This window comes from Symphalangus syndactylus, chromosome 18 (genome assembly GCF_028878055.3).
Source record: "Symphalangus syndactylus isolate Jambi chromosome 18, NHGRI_mSymSyn1-v2.1_pri, whole genome shotgun sequence".
NCBI lineage: Eukaryota > Metazoa > Chordata > Mammalia > Primates > Hylobatidae > Symphalangus > Symphalangus syndactylus.
Genome location: NC_072440.2, coordinates 102,407,265 through 102,431,913, shown reverse-complemented (window position 1 = coordinate 102,431,913; position 24,649 = coordinate 102,407,265). Strand labels below are relative to the sequence as shown.

The window sequence follows — 24,649 nt, the reverse complement described above, 5'->3', positions numbered from 1 at the left end:
CTTTACTTGAGTATCTTCTCATGTGTCGTTAAACCCATTCAATGTGTTTTTCATTTCAGACACTACATTTTTCATTTCTGGAACTTCCATTTTAGTCTTATTTCTTCTCTTTCTCTTCTCATTTTGTTCTTGTTTTCTTTTATATTCTTAACTATATTGACAATATTTGTAATAGACGTTTTAAAACCCTTGTCTACCAATTCCATTGTCTTTGTTATTTCTGGGTCTGTTTTATTGTCTGTTTTATTGATTGGTTATGTATCATATTTTCCTGCCTCTTTGCATGACTGGTAATTTTTTATTAGATGCAATCATTGTAATTTTTATGTTGTTGGGTGCTAGATTTTTTGTTCTAGTGTATAATTAAGTAACTTGAACAGTTTAATCCTTTAGAAGCTTGTTTTTAAGTTTTGTTGTGTGTGGTTTGTTATTAATAGTCCCTTTTTTCTGGGACTATTTTAGCCTCACTACTAAGGCATATCCCTACTAAAGACTACCCAATGCCCCTGGTATTACGAAGTCTCTACACTTTGGCTGTTTGCCTTCCATGAGCTTTGGAAATCGTTTGCTCTACTGCTTTTCTGTTATTTTTTTCTGTGGCCTCAGATATTTTCTCATACATGCACATATTGATACTCAGCAAAGCACATGAGAGGGCCCCTTTGCAGGTCTCTGGATCTCTCTGTCTATGCAGTTTTCTCCTTTGTGGTACTAAGCTTGCAAATTTTAGCCACCTCGGCTTCCAGAAACTCCAGTCTCTGTCTCCTCAGCTCATCAAGACCACTGAGCTCTGTTTCACTTCCCACCCTTGCACTGCACTGCACTGCAGTTTGGAAACTGCCTCCAGGCAGTAAGCTGGGACATTTGTTTCCCTTCTCTAAGGGATTAGTGTCCCATGCTGTCTGTTGTCCAATGCTTGAACCTGTTCTTTCATATATTTTTTTCCAGTTCTCCGTTGGATATGGTGGAAGCTCAGTTCCCATGGTTGGTAATCCTTCGTGGGCAGAAACAGAAGTGTTCCAAATACTAATTTTTAGACATTTAGAAATAGGGTCAGTATTCAGATGCTTTTTAGATATTACCTAAACAGTTCTTTCTCAGATGCCTAAAAGCATCTTGTTGCTCACTCATTCTTGGATTTTCTTAAAAAAAAATTATAGTCTCTGTTCATGAATATTGTCACTAATCTGATCTTTACTTAAATCTTTTCCCCTAAATACCTGCCCTAGTAATAATCCCTTTTGTTGATCTGTTTTTTTCTTTTTTGAAGTAATATTGTTTTTAATTGACAAATTATAATTATATACATGTATGGGGTACAGTGATATTTTGAGATATGTTTACCATATGAAATGATTACATCAAGCTAATTAACATATCTGTCACCTCACCTATCATTTTTATGGTGAGATATTTGAAATTTACTCTCTTATTTTTTTTGGGGACGGAGTTTCCCTGTTGTTGCCCAGGCTGGAGTGCAATTGCGCAATCTATGCTCACCACAACCTCCACCTCCCGGGTTCAAGTGATTCTCCTGCCTCAGCCTCCCGAGTAGCTGGGATTACAGGCATGTGCCACCATGCCTGGCCAATTTTTTGTATTTTTAGTAGAGACGGGGTTTCTCCATGTTGGTCAGGCTGGTCTCGAACTCCCGACCTCAGGTGATCCGCCCGCCTCGGCCTCCCCAAGTGCTGGGATTACAGGTGTGAGCTACTGTACCTGGCCTACTCTCTTACTTTAAATTATACAATACAGTCATGTGCTGTGTAACTGTTTCAGTCAACAATGGATCACATATACAACGGTGGTCTAATAAGATTGTAATGGAGCTGAAAAATTCCTGTCACCTAGTGAAGTTGTAGACTTCATAACCTCTTAGCACAACACGTTACTTGTGTGTTTGTGGTGATGCTGCTATAAACAGACCTGTACTGCCAGTGGTAGAAAAGTATAGCATATATAATTATGTATGATACAGAATACTTTTTTAAAATTACTGTCCCGTTTCTTTTATTCCCCAACTTTATTTCCCTATAAGGTGTAAGAATTTTTTTGGTATGTTTAATTTTTTTAACTGATGCCTGATATATGTACCTGTTTCTGGGGTACATGTGATAATACATTTATATAATTTGGAGTACATAATACTTGATAATAACTGTTACTGGTTTATGTATTTACTATACTTGTAATCATTACTTTAAAGTGTATTTCTTCTACTTATTAAAAAAAAGTTAACAGCCTCAGGCAGGTTCCTCAGGAGATATTCCAGAAGAAGGCATTGTTACCACAGGAGATGACAGCTCCATGCATGTTATTGCCCCTAACCCCATATAGGCCTGGGCTAATGTGTATGTTTGTGTTTTAGTTTTTAACAAAAAAGTTTAAAGAGTAAAAAAACAAAAAATAAAAATTTTAAGAATAGAAAAAAGCTTATTACGAAATAAGGATATAAAGAAAACATTTTTGTATAGCTGTACAGTATGTGTTTTAAACTAAGTTTTATTACAAGAGTCAAAAAGTTAAAATTATTTTTAAGTTTATGTAGAAAAGATACAGTAAGCTAAGGTTAATTTATTACTGAAGAAAGAAGCATCTTTTTTATAAATTTTGTGTAGCCTAAGTGTACAGCATTTATGTAGTGTGCAGTAATATTGTAAGCCTTCACATTCACTCACCACTCACTCACTGGCTCACCCAGAGCAACTTTCAGTCTTGAAGGCTTCATTCATGGTAAGTGCCCTATAGAGGTGTACAGTTTGTTTATACTGTATTTTTACTGTACCTTTTCTATGTGTAGATACATAAATACTTACCGTTGTGTTACAGTTGCCTACAGCATTCAGCAGTGTATAACATGCAATACATGTTTGTAGCCTGGGAGTAATAGGCTATCTCGTATAGCCTAGGTGTGTAGTGGGCTGTACCATCTAGGTTTGTGTAAGTACACTCTTCACACAATGAAATTACCCAATGATGCATTTCTCAGAAAGTATCTCTGTCATTAAGCTACGCATGACTACATTATTATTGACTATAGTCACTCTGCTGTGCAGTAGATCTCAAAACTTGTTCCTTCTGTCTTCTGAAACTTTGTACCCTTTGACCAACAACTCCCCATTCCCTCCCTCCTCAGCTTCACCCAGCCTTAGATTCTTCATAAAAGTGAGATCATGCAGTATTTGTCTTTCTGTGCCTGGCTTATTTTACTTATGGGCCCTCCAGGTTCACCCATGTTGTCGCAAATGACAGAATTTCCCTCTGAATTTAAGGCTGAATAGTTTCCCATTCTATATCAGTACTACGTTTTCTTACATTCATCCATTGATGGACACTTAGGTTGAGTCCATATCTTGGCTTTTGTGAATTATGCTGCAGTGAACCCCGTCAACATATTTGATTTTTTTGGATATATATGCAGCCGTAGGATTGCTGGGTCATATGGTAGTTCTGTTTTAAGTTTTTTGAGTAACCTCCATTTCATTTCCATGATGGCTTTAGTAATTTACATTCCCACCAGCAATGTACAGGAGTTCCCTTTTCTTTGCATCCTTGCCAACACTTACCTTTCATCTTTTTAAATTAATTTTGAGTAAAGGGACAGGGTAAAAAAGCAGAGAGACTTCTTAGAGATTTTGGTGGAAGATATAAGCATAGAAAATAATATGAAATTACATCTTGGTAGCAACCATTGCACTTCGCTTTTTTTCACTTACATCTTGGAGAGCACTTAAAAAATTATTTTGGAATAATTTTAGATTTATAGAAAAGTTGCAAAACTAAGAATAGTACAAAGAATGCCCATATATCCTGTATCCAGATTTAACTGTTGTTAGCATTTTATGCCATTGTTTGATCATTTGTGCCATTTTCCCTGTCTACCTACCTACTTGTGTATCTGTGTAATTTTATTTCTGAATCATTGATTATAAGTTATATCCATCCTGACCCATTACTCCTAAGTACTTTAAAAGACTAAAACAAGGTAGCTAAGTAATGAAAACGTAAGCCAAACAAAACCAGAAACAATCTAAATGTCTATCAACAGGAAAATGGAAAAAATGTGATACGGTCATATAATGGTACATTAAACCACTATGAAAATTCATGAACTGCAGCTACAAGCAACGTGAATGAACCTAAGAAACATTATATAGAGTGTGAAAGGCAAAGCTTAGGCTAGACGTGGTGGCTCGACCTGTAGTGTCAGCTACTAGAGAGGCTAAAGTGGGAAGATTGCTTGAGCCTTGGGAGGTCGAGGCTGCAGTGAGCTATGATCATGCCACTGCACTCCAGCCTGGACGACAGAGCAAGACCCTGTCTCAAATAATAATCATAACTTTAAAAAAAAGGCAAAGCTCAGAAAACGACATACTATGGTATAATACTGTCTTTTTAAAAGGCAAGTTAACAATGAGCAAAATTCAGTAAACTAGTTACCTCTGGAGGTGGAGACAGAGGGATGGGATAGGGAAGAAGTATACTAGTAGATACAACAATATTGATAATGTTTTAGTTCTTAAGTTGGGTAGTGGATTCATAGGCATTTATTATTACCAGGCTTCATAGCTTACAGATATAGTATATGTATTCTTTTGCATTTTTCAAAATTTTAAAGGCGGCTAAAGGATATTGTCTAAATAGAATTTATAAAAGAGAGGAGTAAAAGATAGTATGTCATGCATGATTTGTTTGTATATGTCTTACATCCCTAACTAAAAGTGTAAATTAATTGAGCATAAAGACTGTATTTAATGCTTCTATTTTATTATCTATATTATAGATTCTATAAGACCTACTATAATTCTGTCTACAAAATAAGGACTCAGTCTGTGTTTATTGATTACATGATTTGAAATAGCTATAAAACAGTAAGTTTAAACACTTTATTTTCAGAAAAATTCAAATTGATCTGTTGGGGAGTTTTTCTCACATAGGTAGGAAATTTCCAGACTGCTTCTGATATATTTATTACACAATATATCAGAAGGCCACTAAATAGTGGCATTTGGTTAAGAGAAATTTAAAGAAAAAAACATTGTATTAAATTTTAGTGGTAAATATATAAGGGATATAACTTCTGCTTGTTAGCAAGGACATTTAAAAATAAGAGTTATGGATGTGTCAGTATCATTCATATGAAAAAGTTACCAGTTCATATTCTTACCAGTATGCTGAAACCAACAGTGAATTACTCAGGCTAGAAAATGTATCTGAGGCTACATTTACATTTCTTTTAGAATCATACCTCATGTTTGCTAAGTGAAGCTGATAATTTTGTGTGGATTACCTGTGATTTTGTTTCATCCTGGGCCAGTATGCCCCAGTACCCAGTATACCTGGGGCTTCCCTCCCAGGAGGAGAGAATGGGAACCTGGTTTTACACTAGCCTAAACTAAACCGAGTAACGGCAAAGGTAAATCTGCTGCAACAGTAATCACATAACCCTTCCAAAATAAAATAGAAATTATTTTGAGATTATCTGCTCTTCTCGATACCATCTTTTAAACTTCATTACTACAGATATGTGAAATTGGAACATGGCTATGCAACAATCAGCAGAGTGTTTGGAAACAGACACATATTAAGGAGGACTCCAATAGGTTTTTACCAGCTCTGATCCTGGGGCCAAAACAAATTATTATCTCCTGTTCAGTTGGCAAATCCTCATTGGTCAGCAGTTCATAATTTTGTGTTTGTTCATAAGGTTTGTGTTTGTCTGTACAAGTTGACAACACGTTTCTAAAAAGGCCTCATCCTCAGGGCCAAGACTATATTTCACATAAAGCAATATGTTCACCACAAACTCCCAGAAGACTAGATTTTGAACACAAAAATATATTTTTTGTGGTTAGGCATGGTGGCTTACGCCTGTAATCCCAGCACTTTGGGAAGCTGAGGCGGGAGTATCCCTTAAGCCCCGGAGTTTGAGACCAGCCTGGGCAACATGGTGAAACCCTGGCTCTACAAGAAATACAAAAACTAGCTGGGTGTGGCAGCACCTGCCTGTGGTCCCAGCTACTCAGGAGGCTGAGGTGGGAGGATCACCTGAGCCCAGAAAGTGCAAGCCGCAGTGAGCTGTGATTGTGCCACTGCACTATACAGCCTGGGCGACAAGAGTGAGATCCTCTCTCAAAATAAAAAAGTATTTTTTTCTACTACATGGTAGGTTTACTGTCATTAAGAAAAGTCTAGCAGATTAAAAATGCAAGGTGAACTATTTATGCATCATGATACATGTGGAATTCATTTTATTCTTTTTCCATAAATACAGTGCTTTGTCATTGCTTCTGATAGTTTTATTCCTTGTTAATTTTCCTTTGTTATGGAGAGTCTTGATATCAGTTTGGATTAACAGGTGCACTTAGCATTAGCTTTTTCTCAGCTGAATCTGCCTCAAAACAACAATAAGAATAAGTAAGGGTGAGGCACTGCACTCTTTTTTTTTTTTTAAATAGCTGAGCAGGAAGTTTGCCTCTGACAGGGTATTGTAATCAGGTTTATCACAGGAGCCTGCTGTTGTGTAACAGAAACTCTAGCCTGTCCTTACCTGTCTTAAAGTATTGCTTCACGAAGGAAAATAAACTCGCTGTAATATTTGTGAAATTCAATAAAATGCTTTCCCAAGCACTTCGTTTTTAATGCATGCTGGAACAATTTATTGTAGCTTTGTGGTCTTTTAAAAAACATGTTAAACTTGTGATTTCTTACTATTGTAATGAAATGGACCTGTATCACTCTAGAAGCCCTGTATGTCACATTTATTATACCTTTTAGACACATCCTCAGCCAAGTGTAGTAAATGTCCACACTCCCTCCCTACTTCCCTCCCTTCCTTCCCTCTTTTTTCAAGAAGAGGAGGTTTGTGTTGCCTTCAGATGACTGTTGATTTAATTGACAGGCAGCTTTTCTTCATTGTGTGCTTTTTGCTTTTGCTCACAAAAGTGCATTCACAATTCTATAGTATGTTGAAACTTTTAAATGGAAACGGCTTTTCATTAACAAAGGAAGCATTTTCTTCCCCCCTTCCATGCCTTAGCTTTCTCCACTAAGTCTTGGCTTCTTCAGCAGCTGTACCTCCACCAGAAATGACAAAAGGTGCAATTGTGCTAGGAGATGGCGATGAAGATATGCCAGTGGAGTTTTGTGTGTGGGCTGCTGGGGACTGTTTTCCTTCTGTGTTTGGTTTTGTTTTATTTTTGTTATTCCAGAAAGTTGAGAGCACATCTAAAAACAAAACAAAACAAAAAAAAAAAGCTTTAAAAACCCTTTTCAAACCTTTATCCCAGCTGAGCTGTTTCTTTCCATTAAGTTGTTCTGTTAGTATTTCAGTGGCCCCTCTGTCTTAGTAACAACAAATCTGGCAAAACTCACTTAAAGCAGAGGGACATGGAATGCAGAGTGTTGATGTGGTTTGTTTTCTTGTTCTAAGCAGGCGGTGAGAGTCTGAGTCTTCCTGCCATTACTCTGACTTAAGAGCAGAGCTCAGGAGAGGAGATAGGTGTGCAAATTAAATTTTAGTCTTTCCAGCCATCTCCTTTTTCTGAGTTGTGATTCCTGAGCCCAGGTAGATAGCTAGTTCATTTCACTTACTTAAATTAATTTGGAGTTAACCCTCTTCTCCTTTTTCTGCCTCTGCCTCTTCTGCTGCTTCATTTGTAACTCAACTTTCTGGAGTATGGTGCTGACTTGAAGCCCTATTTACTTCTAGCAAAAATCTTTCAGTTTACCTGGTAGAATAAACTGAAAATCTAGTATCTTTCAGGGGCACCATCTCTTCACAGCATACCAAATAATCAGATCATTGATTGAACCAAAGTACTGGGTCTAGATATACTTGTCTATATTAGATACAATTTATTCTGTCAGTGACTTAAAATAGGGCTACTTCTATCTTTTCAGCCTTGATTTTCTTTATATATTTTAAACCTACAGATCAGTTTAAAAATAGATAATATGTAACATAGATGCTATTCTACCACAGTCCTTGGCAGTGTTTCTCAATCCTCTCAATAATTAGTCATTTCATCATCCCTCACTAGACTCAGCAAGAAGGGATAAAGAGGAAACTGGAAATTTATTCTGAAGTACATCTCCAATATTTTGAATGTTGATCAACAGCATTCTGATCTTCTCCCTGAATGAGTAAAAAGAAAAGATGTAATACTGGGTCAGCCAAACCCACTGCATGGCACTTAGCCAGAATGATTCATTTTGCCTTGGAGCAATCTTACACCCTTTGTGAAACTGGGTTTCTTTTGGTTGAAGGAAGAAAAAGACTCCTCCAGAGCTGTCAGTCACTTCTTAAGCACCTTCAAATGAAGGCCTTATTGGATTGTTTTGATCTGCCCAGAGTCTTCAAACTTGACTCTAGATTTGTTCACCTTCTTACTCTGTAGGCCACAATCTTTGTTAGAATAATAACCTGACAGGTTTCAAATCTACTTGAGGGAACTTGAGGTGAGCGTAATGATCAGGTTCCCTCATTTCTACTCTTCCCTCCCAGACAGCATGAGGGAGAGAAGCCAGCTGGTGTTTTCTTGTGTTCCTGGCCCACTTCCCCCCAACCCCCCGCCCCGCCCCCGGCTACCATCATCTCAGCCTCACTGGAATGTGTATGCGTGCTTCTCTTTCCAAACTTGGAGAGTAAAACTATCTGAGCACTTCCTCCTGTCTGCAAGAAAAATAGCCTCTGCATGTTTTATTTTTTGTTTCCTACAACCGGCATATTCTGTTTTCTGGGGATCCATAGCAATTTCATTAATCTCTAGAGGCTCTCAGGCTTTAGTATGCATAAGAATATCCTGGAGAGCTTGTTTAAACTGCAGATTCTTAGACCCAGTGTCAGAAATTGATTCAGTAAGTATAGTGTGGGCTGTAAGAAGATGTTTTTTGTAAGCATCTTGCAAGTGATTCTGATGGAGATTGTGCTTTGAGCAGTGCATTATATAAGCCTTATCTCTATGTCTGTCTTTTGTTATTCCACCTTGTTCCACAGAAGATTTGAGGTAGAATTAGCAGATAACCAAAGGGTCAGTATAAAACAAAATGCTGTTATACCTTATTAAGTGTGTGTTGTTTTAAACAGGATTCTGTTTAAAACTGTTTGGGAACTGTATCTATTGAGAAACTGGTCTATGAGTTTAACATATATGAAAATAGTGAAAATCAAGGCTGAAAAGATAGAAGTATCCCCCCTACTCTCTCTGTAAGTCATTGACAGAGTACATTGTATCTAATGGAGAAGATTCAGGCAGGCTTCTTATTCTGGGAAATGTGGACACGTATCTTGGTGTTACATTTTTAATAATTATAGTTTAATAACTCCATATTTCCCCCAAAAGTATATTTCTGTTTATAAGAGGTTTTGTGTAAGATAAAAGTAGATATTAGCAAGTGGTATAGATTTTGAATGTCTGTAGATTTCATATCTGAAATGCTGAATTTTTTAAATTTTCAGCTTTATTACACTTCTAATTATGACCTCTTTAACATGTTGTGTTTTTTTTTTCCTTTAGACAGACATTACTTACATTCCTTTTTTCTTTTTTTTTTCACCTGCCACCTTGTCTGAGAACTTAGGTTCCATTTTATACTTTTTTTGGTGGCAAAATGTACATAAAAGTTACTATTTTAGCCATTTGTAAGTGTGCAGCTCAGTGGTATTAAGTGTATTTACATTTTTGTGCATCCATCACCACCATCCATCTCTAGAATTTTTTCATCTTCCCACGTTGAAACTCATACCCATTAAACACCAACTTCCCATTCCCCACTTGTTCCAGCCTCTGGTAACCACCATTCTACTTTCTGTCTCTAGGAATTTGACTTCTCTAGGTATCTCATAACGTGTGGAATCATACAACATTTGACCTTTTGTGTCTGGTGTCTGGCTTATTTCAGTTAGTATAATATCTTTAAGGATCACCTATATTGTAGTTCGTGTCAGAATTTCATTCCTTTTCAGGCTGGATAATATTCTATGATATATATAAAACATTCAAAATCTGTACTACTTGCTAATATCCAGCTTTGTCTTATATAAAATATATATACGTTTACGTACATACATACCACATTTTGTTCATCCACTCATTGGTGTACATTTGGGTCATTTCTACCTTTTGGCTATTGTGAGCAGTGCCAGTAGGAACATTGGTATACAAATATTTGTTCGCGTCCCTGCTTTCAGTTCCAGAAGTGCAATTAGTGGATCATATAATAAGTCTATATTTAATTTTTTAGACAACCATAATATATTTTTGAATTTTTTTTTTCTTATTACAAAAGTAATGTATTCAGAATTAGAAGGAATGTAGAAAATAATGAGAAGGATGAAGAAGGAGATGAAAATCACAGTCTGATTTCTCATGAATGCCATTAACATTTGCTATTTTTGATTGTCTTGTTTCACGTACATAAACATATTTGCAAAATTAGGATTGAAGCATGTATACAAATTTGTCTCCTGCATATTAAAAATTGAGTATTGTACTATGGGAATTTTCCTAAATCATAAAACAGCCTATCAAAGCACGTTTTCTTAGCTGCTTAATATGATGCATGATATGTATATCTAACATAAATATCCAGTAATAAGGAAATGATGGATTCATAAAGAAGAATGTTTTCCAGTCACTCAAAATGATGTTCTCACAGGCTGTCTCGTGGCATTATGAAATTCTCACAAAACATAATGTTAGGTCAAAATTCAGGAGACGAAACTATATTCCTAATCCAGTTTGTACAAAAGCTCTCAGACAGGCAGGAGCTTAGCCTAAGAGCAGTGTAAACTATTGGAGGGATTTTAGTAGGGGAACGACATACCAGATTTTCATTTTATAATCTTACCCTGGGCTGGGTGCAGTGGCTCATGCCTGTAATCCCAACACTTTGGGAGGCCAAGGCAGGCAGATTGCTTGACCCTAGGAGTTCAAGACCAGCCTGGGCAATATGACAAAACTCCATCTCTAAAAAAATACAAAAAATTAGCTGGGTGTGGTGGCGCATGCCTGTAGTCCCAGCCTACCCAGAAGGCTGAGGCCGGGAGGTCAAGGCTGTAGTGAGCTGTGATCATGCCACAGCACTCCAGCCTGGGCAATAGAGTGAGCCCCTGTCTCAAAAAAAATAAAATAATAAAATAAAATAAAATATTACCCTGGCTCCCAGTTGCAAAGAGCTAGAAGCAGATATAGGGCTGTCAGGAGGTTTTTGATAGTTCGGGTCTGGGGTGGAGTTGTTAAAGTGATGAGAAAGACTATCACTGAAGACCAGGCTTGGAGATGGAGTAAACAGTCTGTGCAATGGAATGAACGTGGTGTGTGAGGAAAGGGAGGTGTCAAGGATGTTCCTAAATATTGCTTTTTGCGACTGGGTAGGGAACACTGCTGGAGGGATTAAAATTTAGGGATGTGGAAGATGTTGGGTTATATAAGTTTGACATACTAGAGAGATAATCCAAGTAGAGATGTCAAATAGGCTGTTGAATTTAAATCCCAGTGTTACAAATATGGATGTGCCCAAATGAGCTGAGAGAAAAGTCCACCCAGATCCTAACAGAGGGTTTCCCTAAGTTGTTGGAGATTTTTATTATCTTTTAATATAGAATTTTATATTTCCTTAATTTTCTATAATGTTGATGTGTTATTTTTATAATCAAATTGAAATGTTGCTAACATATTCATCGTGGCATTATTTCTACTAGTTTAAAAATGGAAAGTGACCTAAATGCATAACAATGAGACAATGGTTAAAAGAAAATGGGATAGGATTGAAAACCCTTTAGCCACCTTTAAAAAAATATTTTGAGTGTTACTCAAAAAGGAAAAGTTAGTTCTGTTTAAAAATAAAAGAAATTTTAAGAAGTGAAATCTATAATACTGAATTGAGACTAGCAGAATCTGGAATCTAATCTATAGGATAAATAGGCAGATATGCACACTTAATAATTATTTTCTCCTCAATTCATATTTGAAAGAATAGTGGCCTCTTTGTCACCAGATGTTGAGTTTCATGTATCAGCTTTTAGTGTGGAAGTTTTGAAAATATGCTAAATCCTTTTAGCCTACCAAATTGCTTTTCATTAATGACCTTACACATACTTGTCATGAATTTATCATCCATTAAATCATTTTGTAGATGATTTTTTTTCTAAGGGGAACATTTACTGCTCTAGTGTTTTGTTTGCAGATAAAAGTACTTAATTGCATCTCTTACCTGCATTATTTAAAAGGATTAAGATTGCCATAACTCTTATTAGTAATGTTAAATTGTCTCAGCTTGAAAAGATGCTTCAAATTCTGTGCAGAACGAACCAGAGGTCTGAATTAATGAATTTTATAAATAAAAAGGAAGATACTTTCTTTTCAAAGGTCGCTGAGAACTTATGTTTTTCTTTTCTCTCTTTAAAATTCACAGATTAAAATACAATTAATAGTATTTTAGTGTACAAGTAGAATAACTGTATCCCAACATTAAAAAAAAAACCTTAAAATGCCATATTGCCACCTTGGATTAACAGAAAATTACTTTGTATTCTTGAGCTACGGATCAATCATATGTTGATAATATAACATAAACTGAAGGCATTTTTCCTAAGGAAATGTAAGAGTTTAGCTATTGAAATAGTTGTACCAAAATAAATATAATACAGAGAAGATTTTAGCTTCAGGCAAAGTAAAATCAAGCATAGTTATAAATTCTAAAAATTAACAGTATAATTGTCTCTGTATAAGCATATACCCCTGTACCATTAAGGTCTTTCCACCTTTGTATTTGAGCAATGATTTCTCTCACAAAGGTGATGTATGAAGCATTTTTTTTTTTACTTTTTATTGAGGTAAAATAGACACATAGGAAATTCTACACATCATAAATGTATATACAGTGTGATGAATTTTCACAACCTGAACACAGTCACAACACCCAGCTTTATGGAGAAGCGTTACTAGCGCCCCAGGAGCTCTGCTGGGTGCTCCCTTCCAGTCATGTCCTGCCCACCCTTAGAGTAATCAAATCCTGACTTCTGACAGTACAGAAGCTGGGGACAGAGTTACTGAGTTTTATATTTTATGTAAATGGAATCATTCTCTTTTGCATCTGGCTTTTTTCTTTGAACATTATGTTTTGAAGATTGATTCATTGTTGCATGTAGCACATTCACTTACTGAATACTGTTCCATTGTGAGATTATATCACAATTCACTTATCTATTCTGGATAAGTAATTTAGGGACATTTGAGTAATTTCCAGCTTAGAGTTTTCACAAATAGTGTTGTTATGAACATCCTAGTACATGTCTTTTATGGGCATGTGTACACATTTCTGCTGGGTATACATAGCTAGGAGTAGAATTCCCTTGACCTAGGAGGTACATATGCTCAACTTTAATAGATACTGCAAAATGGATTTTCAGAATTTTTGTATTAGGCTCAACTTTAATAGTGTTCTACCATATCAGAAATGTTAGTTTTCTGAAATCCCACATGCGCATGTGTGTTGTACTATAGTTATTTATCCAAGCCTTATCTCCTTTCTCGATTGTCAACTCCTTAAGGAGATTGTCGTATTCATCTTTTTATTTTTGAGATTATCTTATTCATGTTTTTATTTCCCAAAGTACTTTGCACAATTCCTTGCATAGAATAGGCTCTAAACTAAATTTTATTTTTATTTTTTTTTTTTGAGACGGAGTCTGGCTCTGTCACCCAGGCTGGAGTGCAGTGGTGCGATCTCGGCTCACTGTAAGCTCTGCCTCCTGGGTTCACGCCATTCTCCTGCCTCAGCCTCCCAAGTAGCTGGGACTACAGGCGCCCGCCACCATGCCCAGTTCATTTTTTGTATTTTTAGTAGAGATGGGGTTTCACCGTGTTAGCCAGGATGGTCTCAATCTCCTGACCTTATGATCCATCCATCTCGGCCTCCCAAAGTGCTGGGATTACAGGCGTGGGCCACCGTACCTGGTCACTCTAAACTAAATTTCTTATGTGAATAGATGAGTAAGTGAAAAATTACATGCAGTATTAATATTAGGAATGTTTATAAATTGCAAAAATGCAAATGGTATATGCAAAAACTTCGAGTTCTTAAAGTAAGTGCTAGACAGAATTAATATATTCATGTTTGTTCATAGCTTTTCTGAACTTTGTAAGAGAATCTTACATACTTTTATATGTGCGAGTTTAGTATAAAGTTGAATTGTGGATTTTTAACTACTAGACTTAAAGCCTGGCGTTACTCCCATATGGAAACACCTGAATATTATGTAACAGTGAGCCGCATTTGTTAGCTATTAATTTGAAGAGTAATGAGAGAGTGCAGGTGGGAAAGGTGAGAGGGAAGTTGTGTATCAGAGCAGTCATGACAACATTATAACTCTGGGTTGTAGCTTTCATCCTTTCTCCAGATTCTTCTAAGGCAAGAAGCAGTGATTTTACCATATCATGGGAAAACCCAGTAAGAGTTTTAAGAGCCAAATAGAATTTTAGTGGCTTTTAACATTTAGTATTTATGATTTAAAATTGCTGAGTTAAAATATTAAGGATTTATGGGGGTTTTCTCCCTTCATGCTTTTCTCCAAATTCCAAATTTTATTCAGTGAGTGCATATTAGTTTTACCTGTTCGTTTTTCTTTCTTAAGCATTCCAAATACTCTGGCTTGGAACATATTACTTGCTAAATCAGAAATTTTTTTTTTCTTTCCAACTTTGATTTTAGGTTCAAGGGGCACACATGCAGGTTTGTTACATGGGTAAATTGCGTGTCGTGGGGGTTTGGTGTACAGATTATTTTGTCACCCAGGTAATAAGCACGGTAAAGGTAGTTTTTTGATCCTCACCCTCCACCCTGAAGTAGGCCCTTGTGTCTGTTGTTCCCTTCTTTGTGTCCATGTGTACTCAGTGTTTAGCTCCCACTTGTAAGTGAGAAATGCAGTATTTAGATTTTTGTTACTGCATTAATTTGCTTAGGATAATGGCCTCCAGCTCCATCCATGTCACTGCAAAGGACATGATCTTGTTCTTAGGGCTGTGTAATATTCCATGGTGTATATAGACGACAATTTCTTCATCTGGTCCACTGTTGGTAGGCATTTAGGTTGATTCCATGTCTTTGCTATTGTAAATAGTGCTGTGATGAACACACACATGCATGTGTCAATGACTTATATTCCTTTGGGTGTATATCCAGTAATAGGTTTGCTGGCTTGAATGGCAGCTCTGTTTTAAGTTCTTTGAGAAATCTCCAAACTGCTTTCTACAGTGGCTGAACTAATTTACATTCCTGCCAGCAGTGCATAAGTGTTCCTTTTTCTGCACAACTTCACTAGCTAGCATCTGTTATTTTTTTACTTTTTAATAATAGCCATTCTAAATCAGAACATACTTTTAAAAATAATTTTTGTTGCAGAAATTGCAACTACGATGGTCTCTTTTTTTATTTCAGTCTTGGCCTGACTACGAGGATATCTATAAAAAAACAATAGAAGTTGGCACATTTTTAGATTTGCCTCGTTTTCCAGACATAACTGAAGACTGCTATCTTCATCCCAACATACTGTGTATGAAATACTTGATGGAAGTCAACCTCCCTGGTAAGTGTGTGGCATATATTGTGGGGACACTTTAACTAGTAGAGTTATAATAAGCAGAGTATAGAATCTTTTCAAATCACAGACTATTAGAACCGCCTGAAAAGGTCCATGGTAACATGAAACTTAATGTCACAATCCTTTCTTAAAATAATTCAGGCCTTTTAAAATCATTAAAGGGTCAATATTCAGAAATAGAGTTTTCAGAAATGAGAGTTCTGTTTTGGTGTGAGCGATTTATGCTTGAGAGAATATGTATGTTTGATTTTTATGGTAAGTTTGCTAAGTGCAAGTAAAGTACCAAATGTTTCAGTATGTGTTTTTAATGACCTATCCCCCATCCCAAAATGGCACTTTTTAATTTGCATGAGGCATTATTATTACATAATGAATTCTAATTTTTAAAAAAATCCTAGAAGCTAATCTATGGTAACATTTTTGTTGTTTGATAATATATCCAGTGCATAAAACAAATGGAGATCAAAATCTGGTGGGGATTGAACTCTTTAAGGCAGTGAAACATAGAATGCAAAAAGAGCCTCACTATACCTGGTTCATAGTATACCAACACACAGGCAACCTCAATGGAATCTGCTGGTGGAATCCAGTCCTGAATTTCTTGTTAGACTAGAAATGTGAGAAATTTTGGACTTATATTCTTAAGAGAAAATACAAACATGGTGTGACCATACCATTGCTGAAGCAATGTAAAAAATGTGATTGAATGTATTGTTAATAGGAGAGTAAAATACATGTGTTATGTGAAAAAAGCAATATACAAAATTGTATGTACAGTAACTATAAATATGAATAGAAATATGTAGTAACATGTATATAAATGTAAGTATTGTCATAATTTAAAAATATTTTTTAAAACAGGAACAAAAATAATTTAAATTTTTCAAATGTAACATTTTTAAAGCTAAGGAACATGGCTCTTATTGAGATTCCAGAAATCAGTAATTATTTAAGATTCCAGAATTTGGAAGATCTTATTTCTGCATTTGGATATGTTGTATAGATCAGAATTACTATTTTGGATTTTTTTTTCTTTCTGCTTCTTTGATGGGTCTCTCAAGTGCAGAAAGTTCCTGTATGCTGTCTTATGTTCTAAATCCTGAGTTTATAGAGAGAATACTGGGTTATGGAAGGAATACCAGGGATTATCAAAATATAACTGATGCAGCCTGGTTAATAGCAAGCAAGCGTCTGTAACTGATGCAGCCTGGTTAATAGCAAGCAATCATCTATCTCACGTGTTTATTATCGGACAGAGAGGGGATGATAGGTTTTCTGGCTGATATCATAGTTTAACTGTATTTCTTGCCTAACATTTCCTGTAAGGAGTAGAAATAAATCAGTTATAATAGGCAGAGAGACATTATTGTCATTTGATATTTATTAAGTGACTTTTTGGAGGCAGTATTATAAAAAATGGAGGTAGAAAAATTTCACTTCTCACAGTCTGTTCAATAGAAATAATGTGAAATATAGAAAAAAATTACACATTAAATGTCATTAGTCTCTTTATTTATAATATTGAAAAATCAGAAACAACTTAAATATCCAAAAGAAAGGGAAGGGTTATGTAAACAGTGGTGTGTACATTCAGTGGAACATTAGGTATGTAGCTTTTAAAATAATGTTTATGAAGAGTTCATAAAAGCATGGAAAATGTTTGTTATAATAAAAAGTCAAACAAGCCAAATTACAAAATTATGTATAACATAACCACAGCTACAGAAAATGAAGACATTCGTGGAAAGATTAGAAGTAAATATACCAAAATGTTAAAGTGGCTATTTCTACGTTAGGGTAACACATGTTATTTTTTTCTTCTACCTTTATGTATCTTACAAATATCCTATATTGAGTTGTATTACTTATTAGTGGGCACGGGGAGTGCAATAAGCTTTTTCTTTTTTCTTGAAGACAAGATCTTGCTCTGTTGACTAGGCTGAAGTGCAGTGGCGTGATCGTAGCTTATTACAACCTTGAACTCCTGGGCTTAAGTGATCCTCCCACCTCAGCCTCCCGAGTAGCTGAGACTACAGGCACACACCACCATACCTGGCTAGTTTTTTTTATTGTTATTATTTTTAATAGAGACGAGGTCTTGCCATGTTCCCCGGGCTGGTCTTGAACCTCCAGGCTCAAGCCATCTTCCTGCCTTGACCTCCCAAAGTGCTGGGATTACAGGCATAAGCCACCAAGCCTGGCCTATTTTTTTTTAAACAAAAAATAGATCTACAAATTAAGTTATGGTAGTTCCTATACCTTAGGATGTAGATTCTAAAATGTTTACAGTTGGTTTGCAAACCACCCATACATAAGATTATAAGAGTATTTCCAGAATGTGCCATTTGTAATTGCAAATATTGCTCCCGGTAATGCCATCAGTTGTGTGGTGCCATTGATCAAAAAGAAGAGATATATGTATGTGGTACTTTTACAAAGAGAGGGTTTAGGGTTCCCAGAAAGCTAAAAGTGGTTTTAAACATGCTGGGACAATAGCTGCCCCTCCTCAACGCCTTTAAAGGTGACCAGGTAGCCTCTGGGGCTCGGGGAAAGGTTTGGGCAAGTATGTCACACACAGGCTGCCTGAGTAAGCACTGCCCCTTTGATGGCCATGAATAAGCTCAGATGCACTCTCCACCCTCTACTGTGGTTCCTCCCATTGTCACCCACGAGCCTGCTGGATAGAGTTTCTGACGGCGTTCGTGATCATTTATGTAATTTCTGTTTCATATATGTAATTTCTGAAGTTTCCAAAGTGCCCATATATAAATTCTCTCCTTTGTCAAGGTGGAAAGGGAGGGCAAGCAGGCTTCCCCTTGACAGATGAGACTTAGGGCGGTTCAGGAACACCCAGCTGGTAGATGGCAGAGTAGATTCCTACTTCCCCTTCCTAGTCTTCCCCTTCCAAAGCCTGTGGTCTTCCCACCCTCTGCTCCCTTCCAAGACCTATACTGTCCTTGCTACCATTCTCATTATTTCTTCCAGTTGCTTTTTTTATTAGTCTGTACTTCTTTTGGCATAAGGGGAGCAGTTCAAGATCTTAATTCTTTTTTTTTTTTTTTTTTTTTTTTTTTTTTTTTGAGACGAAGTCTCACTCTGTCACCCAGGCTAGAGTGCAGTGGCGTGATCTCCACTCACTGCAAGCTCCACTTCCTGGGTTCACGCCATTCTTCTGCCTCAGCCTCCAGTGTAGCTGGGACTACAGGTGCCCACCACCACGCCGGGCTAATTTTTTGTATCTTTAGTAGAGACAGGGTTTCACTGTGTTAGCCAGGATGGTCTGGATCTCCTGACCTCAGGTGATCTGCCCACCTTGGCCTCCCAAAGTGCTGGGATTACAGGAATGAGCCACCACGCCTGGCCAAGGTATTAATTTTAAAAGAAGAGAAATATTTCAAGAAATGTCATTTTTTAGAATAATAATACTAATATGGTTTTGATTTTTAAATTATCTGAGAAGAGACTATAGCTTCTACAACCCAATATAGATAATGGTTAAAATTTTAGTGAATGTATTTTAAAATTAATTTTTTCTACGTTTGAAGTGTACATGTTTGAGTGCAAGAGTCCTATCATTCATTTCTCTAATTTCCTCCATTATATTAATGCACAATGTCTTGTACCTAGTGGACACTCAGTAAATGCTTGTTGAATTGAGCTTAATTTTCTGTCTCCTAATCTTTTTGCATCTGAATGAACCCAGGAGTAAATTCAGGTGAAACCTGTAAATTGAAATTATCTTAATAGTATAATAGTCCAAATTCTCTGCCTCACAAAGACCTGCACTGTCTGGCCGTGCCAGCCTCTTCACATTCAACACTAAAGCCTTGTTGGACTATTTGCATTTCCTGAAAGCACCATCCCATCTTTGTCATAGCCTGTACCATACTGCATTATCATTAGGAAAAGGACTTGAGGAAAAGGACTGTGTCTGTGTCTTAAGTACCCAGAACACACTAGTTGCTCAATAAATGTTTGTTGGAAGAATAAAAGCCAAGTGAAAACTTGAGCCAAGCTATCAGAATCTGGAGACATAAAAATACTTTGATGTGATATTTTGAATTATCATTGTTATATGTGTTCTGTTTCTATGTTAACAAAGCATTTTTTAATCAGCCAAATTTTTTTATTTAAATGTTTCAAGAAAGAAATTAATTTTGTGTTTTATTTATTCTTTATCATAAACATGTAATTAGTATGAATTATGTGTGGGTTGTAGCAGTTAGGAAGACAAATAAAACAAGATTGAGTCACCCTCAAGTTTAAGAGGGAAACAGAAAGATAAACCCTTAACTGTGTGCAGTAGAAGGGTACATGTCAGGACATCTGCTTTAGCACTCAGAAGAGGGCCAGTCACAGGAGGCTGTGGTACCATGTCTGTTCTTAGAGGAAGTCACTGGTGTAACTAAGTTCTCTAAGATGAGTGAGCGTCAGCCAGGCAGAGCCTGAGATGAGGAATGGGGGAAAGAAACTGGCTTTCTAGGCAAAGGGGCAAAAGTAGCTGTGCAAAGCAGAGAGGCAAGTGAGAATATGGCTTGTTTGGGGGAACTATGGAGATTCGTCTGGGAGCTAAAAGCTTTAGTGAGTTCATGAGAGCAGGGGAATACGACGATTGGGCCACAGGAGAGTAAGACTATAGAAAGGGAGAGCAGTTATAAGGGTGGTCCAAGGAGCAACAGTGAAGGGAAGAAAGGGGATGGATTGGAAAGCAGTCAGCACTGATCCAAGTGCCTTAGGTGTATTCATTAATTCAGTCTTCACAATAGCTATGAAGCAGTTACTATTCTTATTCCTATTTTAGATAGATTGTTTAAAAACTGAGGCACAGAAAGGTTGTATAACATGTCCATGGTCACAGAGCTTGTAAGTGATGGAGCAGGGACTGTAGTCCCAGCAGTTTGGTTCCGTAGTCTCTTCTCAACCATGGTACCATATGCCACATTGAGAGAATGGAATTAACAGGACATGGTAACTGAATGCATGTAGGAGATTCAGTTCAGTCCCATGCAAGCTCATTATCTCTTATAAAAAATGGCTATCATACTTGAAATTGATTAGAGTAGGGTGTGGTCACAGCTTACATACTTAGATTGGGAAGTACAGAAATTTTTTGTTTAGTTTTCAAAGTCTATTCACTTGAGCATAACCTCAGTTTATTCTCATTATAACCCATTTTACAAGTGAAGAAACTGAGGCTAAGTGACTCTGATCCAAGAGTCACAAAACTAATGATTGGAAAGCTTAAATATAGGTCCTAGGTTTTCTGGTTCCAAGTCCCACATTATTCAGTCTTGAGTAATAGGTGTAGTCTATGCTGAACATGTAATTTCTTTAGGAAAGCAATATATCTAGTTAAACAGTTGTTGAGGGCTTCCAGTGTGCTAGCCAGGATGCCAGCCAGTGCACATCCATTGCTAGAGAAGCTTTTGGTCTTAAAGGGAGTTAGTTTTAGGTGAGCAAACACTGCTGTAGAAACACAGACAAGAGACGTGGATGAAACAACTGGTATGTGGCTGCCAGATGCCAGGATGTGTCCTAGAAATAGTAGATGTTTTAGGAAGTCGGAATAGGGAATGATACGCCGTTTTAAGATTCTACCATTCATTTTTCTGTACGGATGCCATGTTTTGATGTTTTATTCACAAAATGTGTGTCTCTGAGTTCTTGCATAGTGTCATGTTTTAAGATAAAGGTTATTTTATGGATATATACATTGGGGATGGTCTAGTTGCCAAATAATTTACTTTACATTTTACTGTTTTGTTCTTCAGATGAAATGCATAGCTTAACTTGCCACGTGGTAAAAATGACTGGAATGGGAGAAGTGGATTTTCTGACATTTGATCCTATAGCTAAAATGGCAAAAACTGTTAAGTACGATGTACAAGCTGTAGCTATCATTGTGGTGGTATTGAAACTGCTCTTTCTATTGGATGACAATTTAGAGTGGTAAGTGTACATCAATTTTATGACAAGTAACATTTTATGGTGCTGATCTTAGTTTTTTAAGGAAGCTTTAAATGTCATGAAGACACTTTAAAAAAAGAGCTAAAGAAAAAATTTGTACTGTATTTACCTAATTCTATGTTATCTCAAAAAATGGAGACTCTCAATTGTTACAGAACCTTGACTAGTAGTCACAATTATTTCTTACACAGTACTTTGACTCAGCTGGTTGTCAGTTGTTTGATCATGTTTTATACCTGTTATTCTTTAGGTAGCAATGTTCCTCATTGCTCCACTGATTTCCTAGTTTTAAAGTATCTTCATAAATCTCTATGTATATCCCTTTAGGCTCCTGGCAATATGTGTTCTCAAAGATTATTTTAGAAAGTAAAGGAATCTTAATATGTCACCCCTCCCAGATGCCAACAAAGAGTGACAGTATTTATAGTGTCTCCTCCTCTGTTTCAGTGTTGGCTTCTCCATTAAAACTTGGTATCAATTTCAAATACTGTTCTATACTTTTCTCTCAGAAGAATTCAGAATTTATCTTTCCAAATACATGACTTCTAAATAAATTGATTTGTTTATTGTTATCTCCAGGTCTTTGTCTAATCTTGCTGAAAAACATAATGAAAAGAACAAAAAAGGTATTTTAATTTTTTATCATTCAAATTCAAAGTGGTTATAGATGATAGATTAAAAGATGTAATAAACGTAGGCAAACAACTTTGAAAAATACACATATACACATAAACAAATACATGTATACAAATTGTATATTGTACCAGTATTGTTTTTTCATAATTACCTACTTGTATCTCTAGGATACTAAAAAATATCAGTGAGTCCGTATTATATGTAAGACCAGCCTGCTTTGTATTCCCAACTTCTACTCACCAGCCATGCTAGATCATGAATATATAGGAAGCTTTGTGACCATCCTGTCTATTCTGATGCTTTCAGCCTTTGCTCTTGCTGGTCCCTCTATTTCAAATGCTCTTTCCTTCTTATCCCAACTCCTGTTCAGTCCCTGGCAAATGCCTCTTTATTCTTGAAGATGTAGCATAAACACCACTCTTCTGTCTGGTCTTCACACCTATCCACTTCACAATGCTTCACCTCTTCCCAAATCAGAACTAATAACTCCTGCCACAGTCACTCTTGTTCAGACTTCTTCTAGATGTTTAGTGCATTGAGGTGTAACTAATGGCCTAAGTACATCTGTCCCTATTAGATTGCCAATATTTGTAAAGTGCTTAGAAGAGTATCTGGCATCTAATAAGTATTTTATAAGTGATATACAGACAAGTGAAGTGTGAGCTTCTGGAAGGAGGGATCATATCTTTTTTTTTTCTTTTACTGTATCTTTAGTGCCTAACATAGTGACTAGCCTAAGAGCAACTCAGTGAAGTGTGGTGAATATGTGAATTATTAAATTCAATTCCAGTTTCTTAATGTTCTCATTAGGATTTATGTTCATTGGTTTTAGAGGCTTGAATTTATTGGAAGCAATCAGTTTGGGTGTTCTTTCCAGAATATGTGCAAAATAAAATACTACTTTCTGTACATTGCTGATGTTGGCTTCTATGTAGAGTGAAAGGTTGAACTAGCTGTCTTCTAATATCCCCTCTAATGCTAAAAGGTGATAATTTACTATGTAGACATGTAGAATAAACAGAGCACTTTGACGTGTCTCCCTGTAAGCCTCAAAATAAATCCATGCTGTCGGCAGGGCAAAGATCACTGTCATTTCTCTCTGCTCTGTGTGCTAATCACCGTCCCCTGCCCCCAGCATTGTTGATGGGGAGATTGAGGTTTAGAAAAGTTGTGATTTACTCCAGGTTAAAGAACCATGAGTTCTATTGATTACTACAGTTTTCCTCTATTCTTATAATTCTTTCGGTAGTTTCCTCTCCTCTGTGGCTGTATGGTCTACAAGGTCATATTGGATTAAACAATTATTATATTGACCAGTTGAAAAGATTTTTAGTTAGGCATAGAAAGACTGCCTTGGCCAGCAAATGATGGAGAATAATCCCTATATGGAGTGAAAGAGTGAGGAGTGAGTTTTTATACTTTACTGCATTCAGTTCTGTTGTCTCTCTGACGTCTACATCTTGATCACACACTCACACCAACTGTCCAATGCAGTCCACTTTCTTACTTGTCTCTAGATTCTTTGAATTAAGATTATGAAGAATGGGAATAGGAGCTGGTGAAACTGGAAGTCTGGGTTCAGCTACTATAGTACCATTTTACACATTTATCCATCATTTGTTCCTTTATACATGTATTCATCATCTTGGAACACCACCGTGTGCCAGGCACTGTGCTGGGTGTTGGGTTTGAGAGGAGGAGCAGGCCTTCTTTGTAGTGGCAAACAAAATATGTGTTCTGTTCTCAAGGAGGTAATAGTCAAGTCTAGGAGAAGCAGACATGTAAATAGATGATTTCAATATAATTTAGTTGGGGCTACAATATAGGTAGGATCTTGGAGGAGGGATTGACAGATTCCTCAGGAGAGTCCTGTTAGAGTAGAGAGACAATGACTCCATCCATAGATTCCAAGAGCTAGTATATAAATGTTTAGCTATGTCAATTAATGAAACTCAAATGAGCAATGTGTACTATTATAGTGTGGCTTATTTGGTTAATAATCTTGGATTTTATTTCTTTCAGATAAGCCATGGTTTGATTTCAGAAAGTGGTACCAAATTATGAAGAAAGCTTTTGATGAGAAAAAACAAAAATGGGAAGAAGCAAGGGCCAAGTATGTTCTCTTTTCTGGTTTAGATGCACCTGCTTTACTTCTGTGTCTGTTACTTTACATTTGAAAGCTGAAGCTTCATCAGTATACACTGATCTGCATTGGGACTTTTTTTTCTGGAAATATTAGCCCTACACTCTAATTAACTTTTCTCTTTTTTACATTACTATTAATCAAAGTTTAGATTTGATGTGGATTTCACCAGTGTTTTTATTAATGTCCTCTTTCTGTTCCATGATCCAATGCAGGATACCACAGTATACTTTTTATAATTTAACTTTTTATAATTTGCATGAGACTTGCCTGTATTTCTAATACTCCTCCCTCTTTCC

The 24,649-nt window shown here is 36.5% G+C and overlaps 1 protein-coding gene across 2 annotated transcripts in view; it reads left to right on the top strand.

Annotated features, from left to right (window-relative positions):
* TAF1B (TATA-box binding protein associated factor, RNA polymerase I subunit B) overlaps positions 1-24,649 on the top strand; it is a 95,818-nt gene that overhangs the window by 46,355 nt on the left and 24,814 nt on the right. For both annotated transcript variants that reach the window (XM_055254342.2, XM_055254343.2), the window contains exons 9-12: positions 15,442-15,589; positions 21,376-21,553; positions 22,151-22,197; positions 24,230-24,320. In XM_055254342.2, the coding sequence (XP_055110317.1) occupies positions 15,442-15,589; positions 21,376-21,553; positions 22,151-22,197; positions 24,230-24,320 (464 nt within the window). The remainder of the gene's footprint in view (positions 1-15,441; positions 15,590-21,375; positions 21,554-22,150; positions 22,198-24,229; positions 24,321-24,649) is intronic.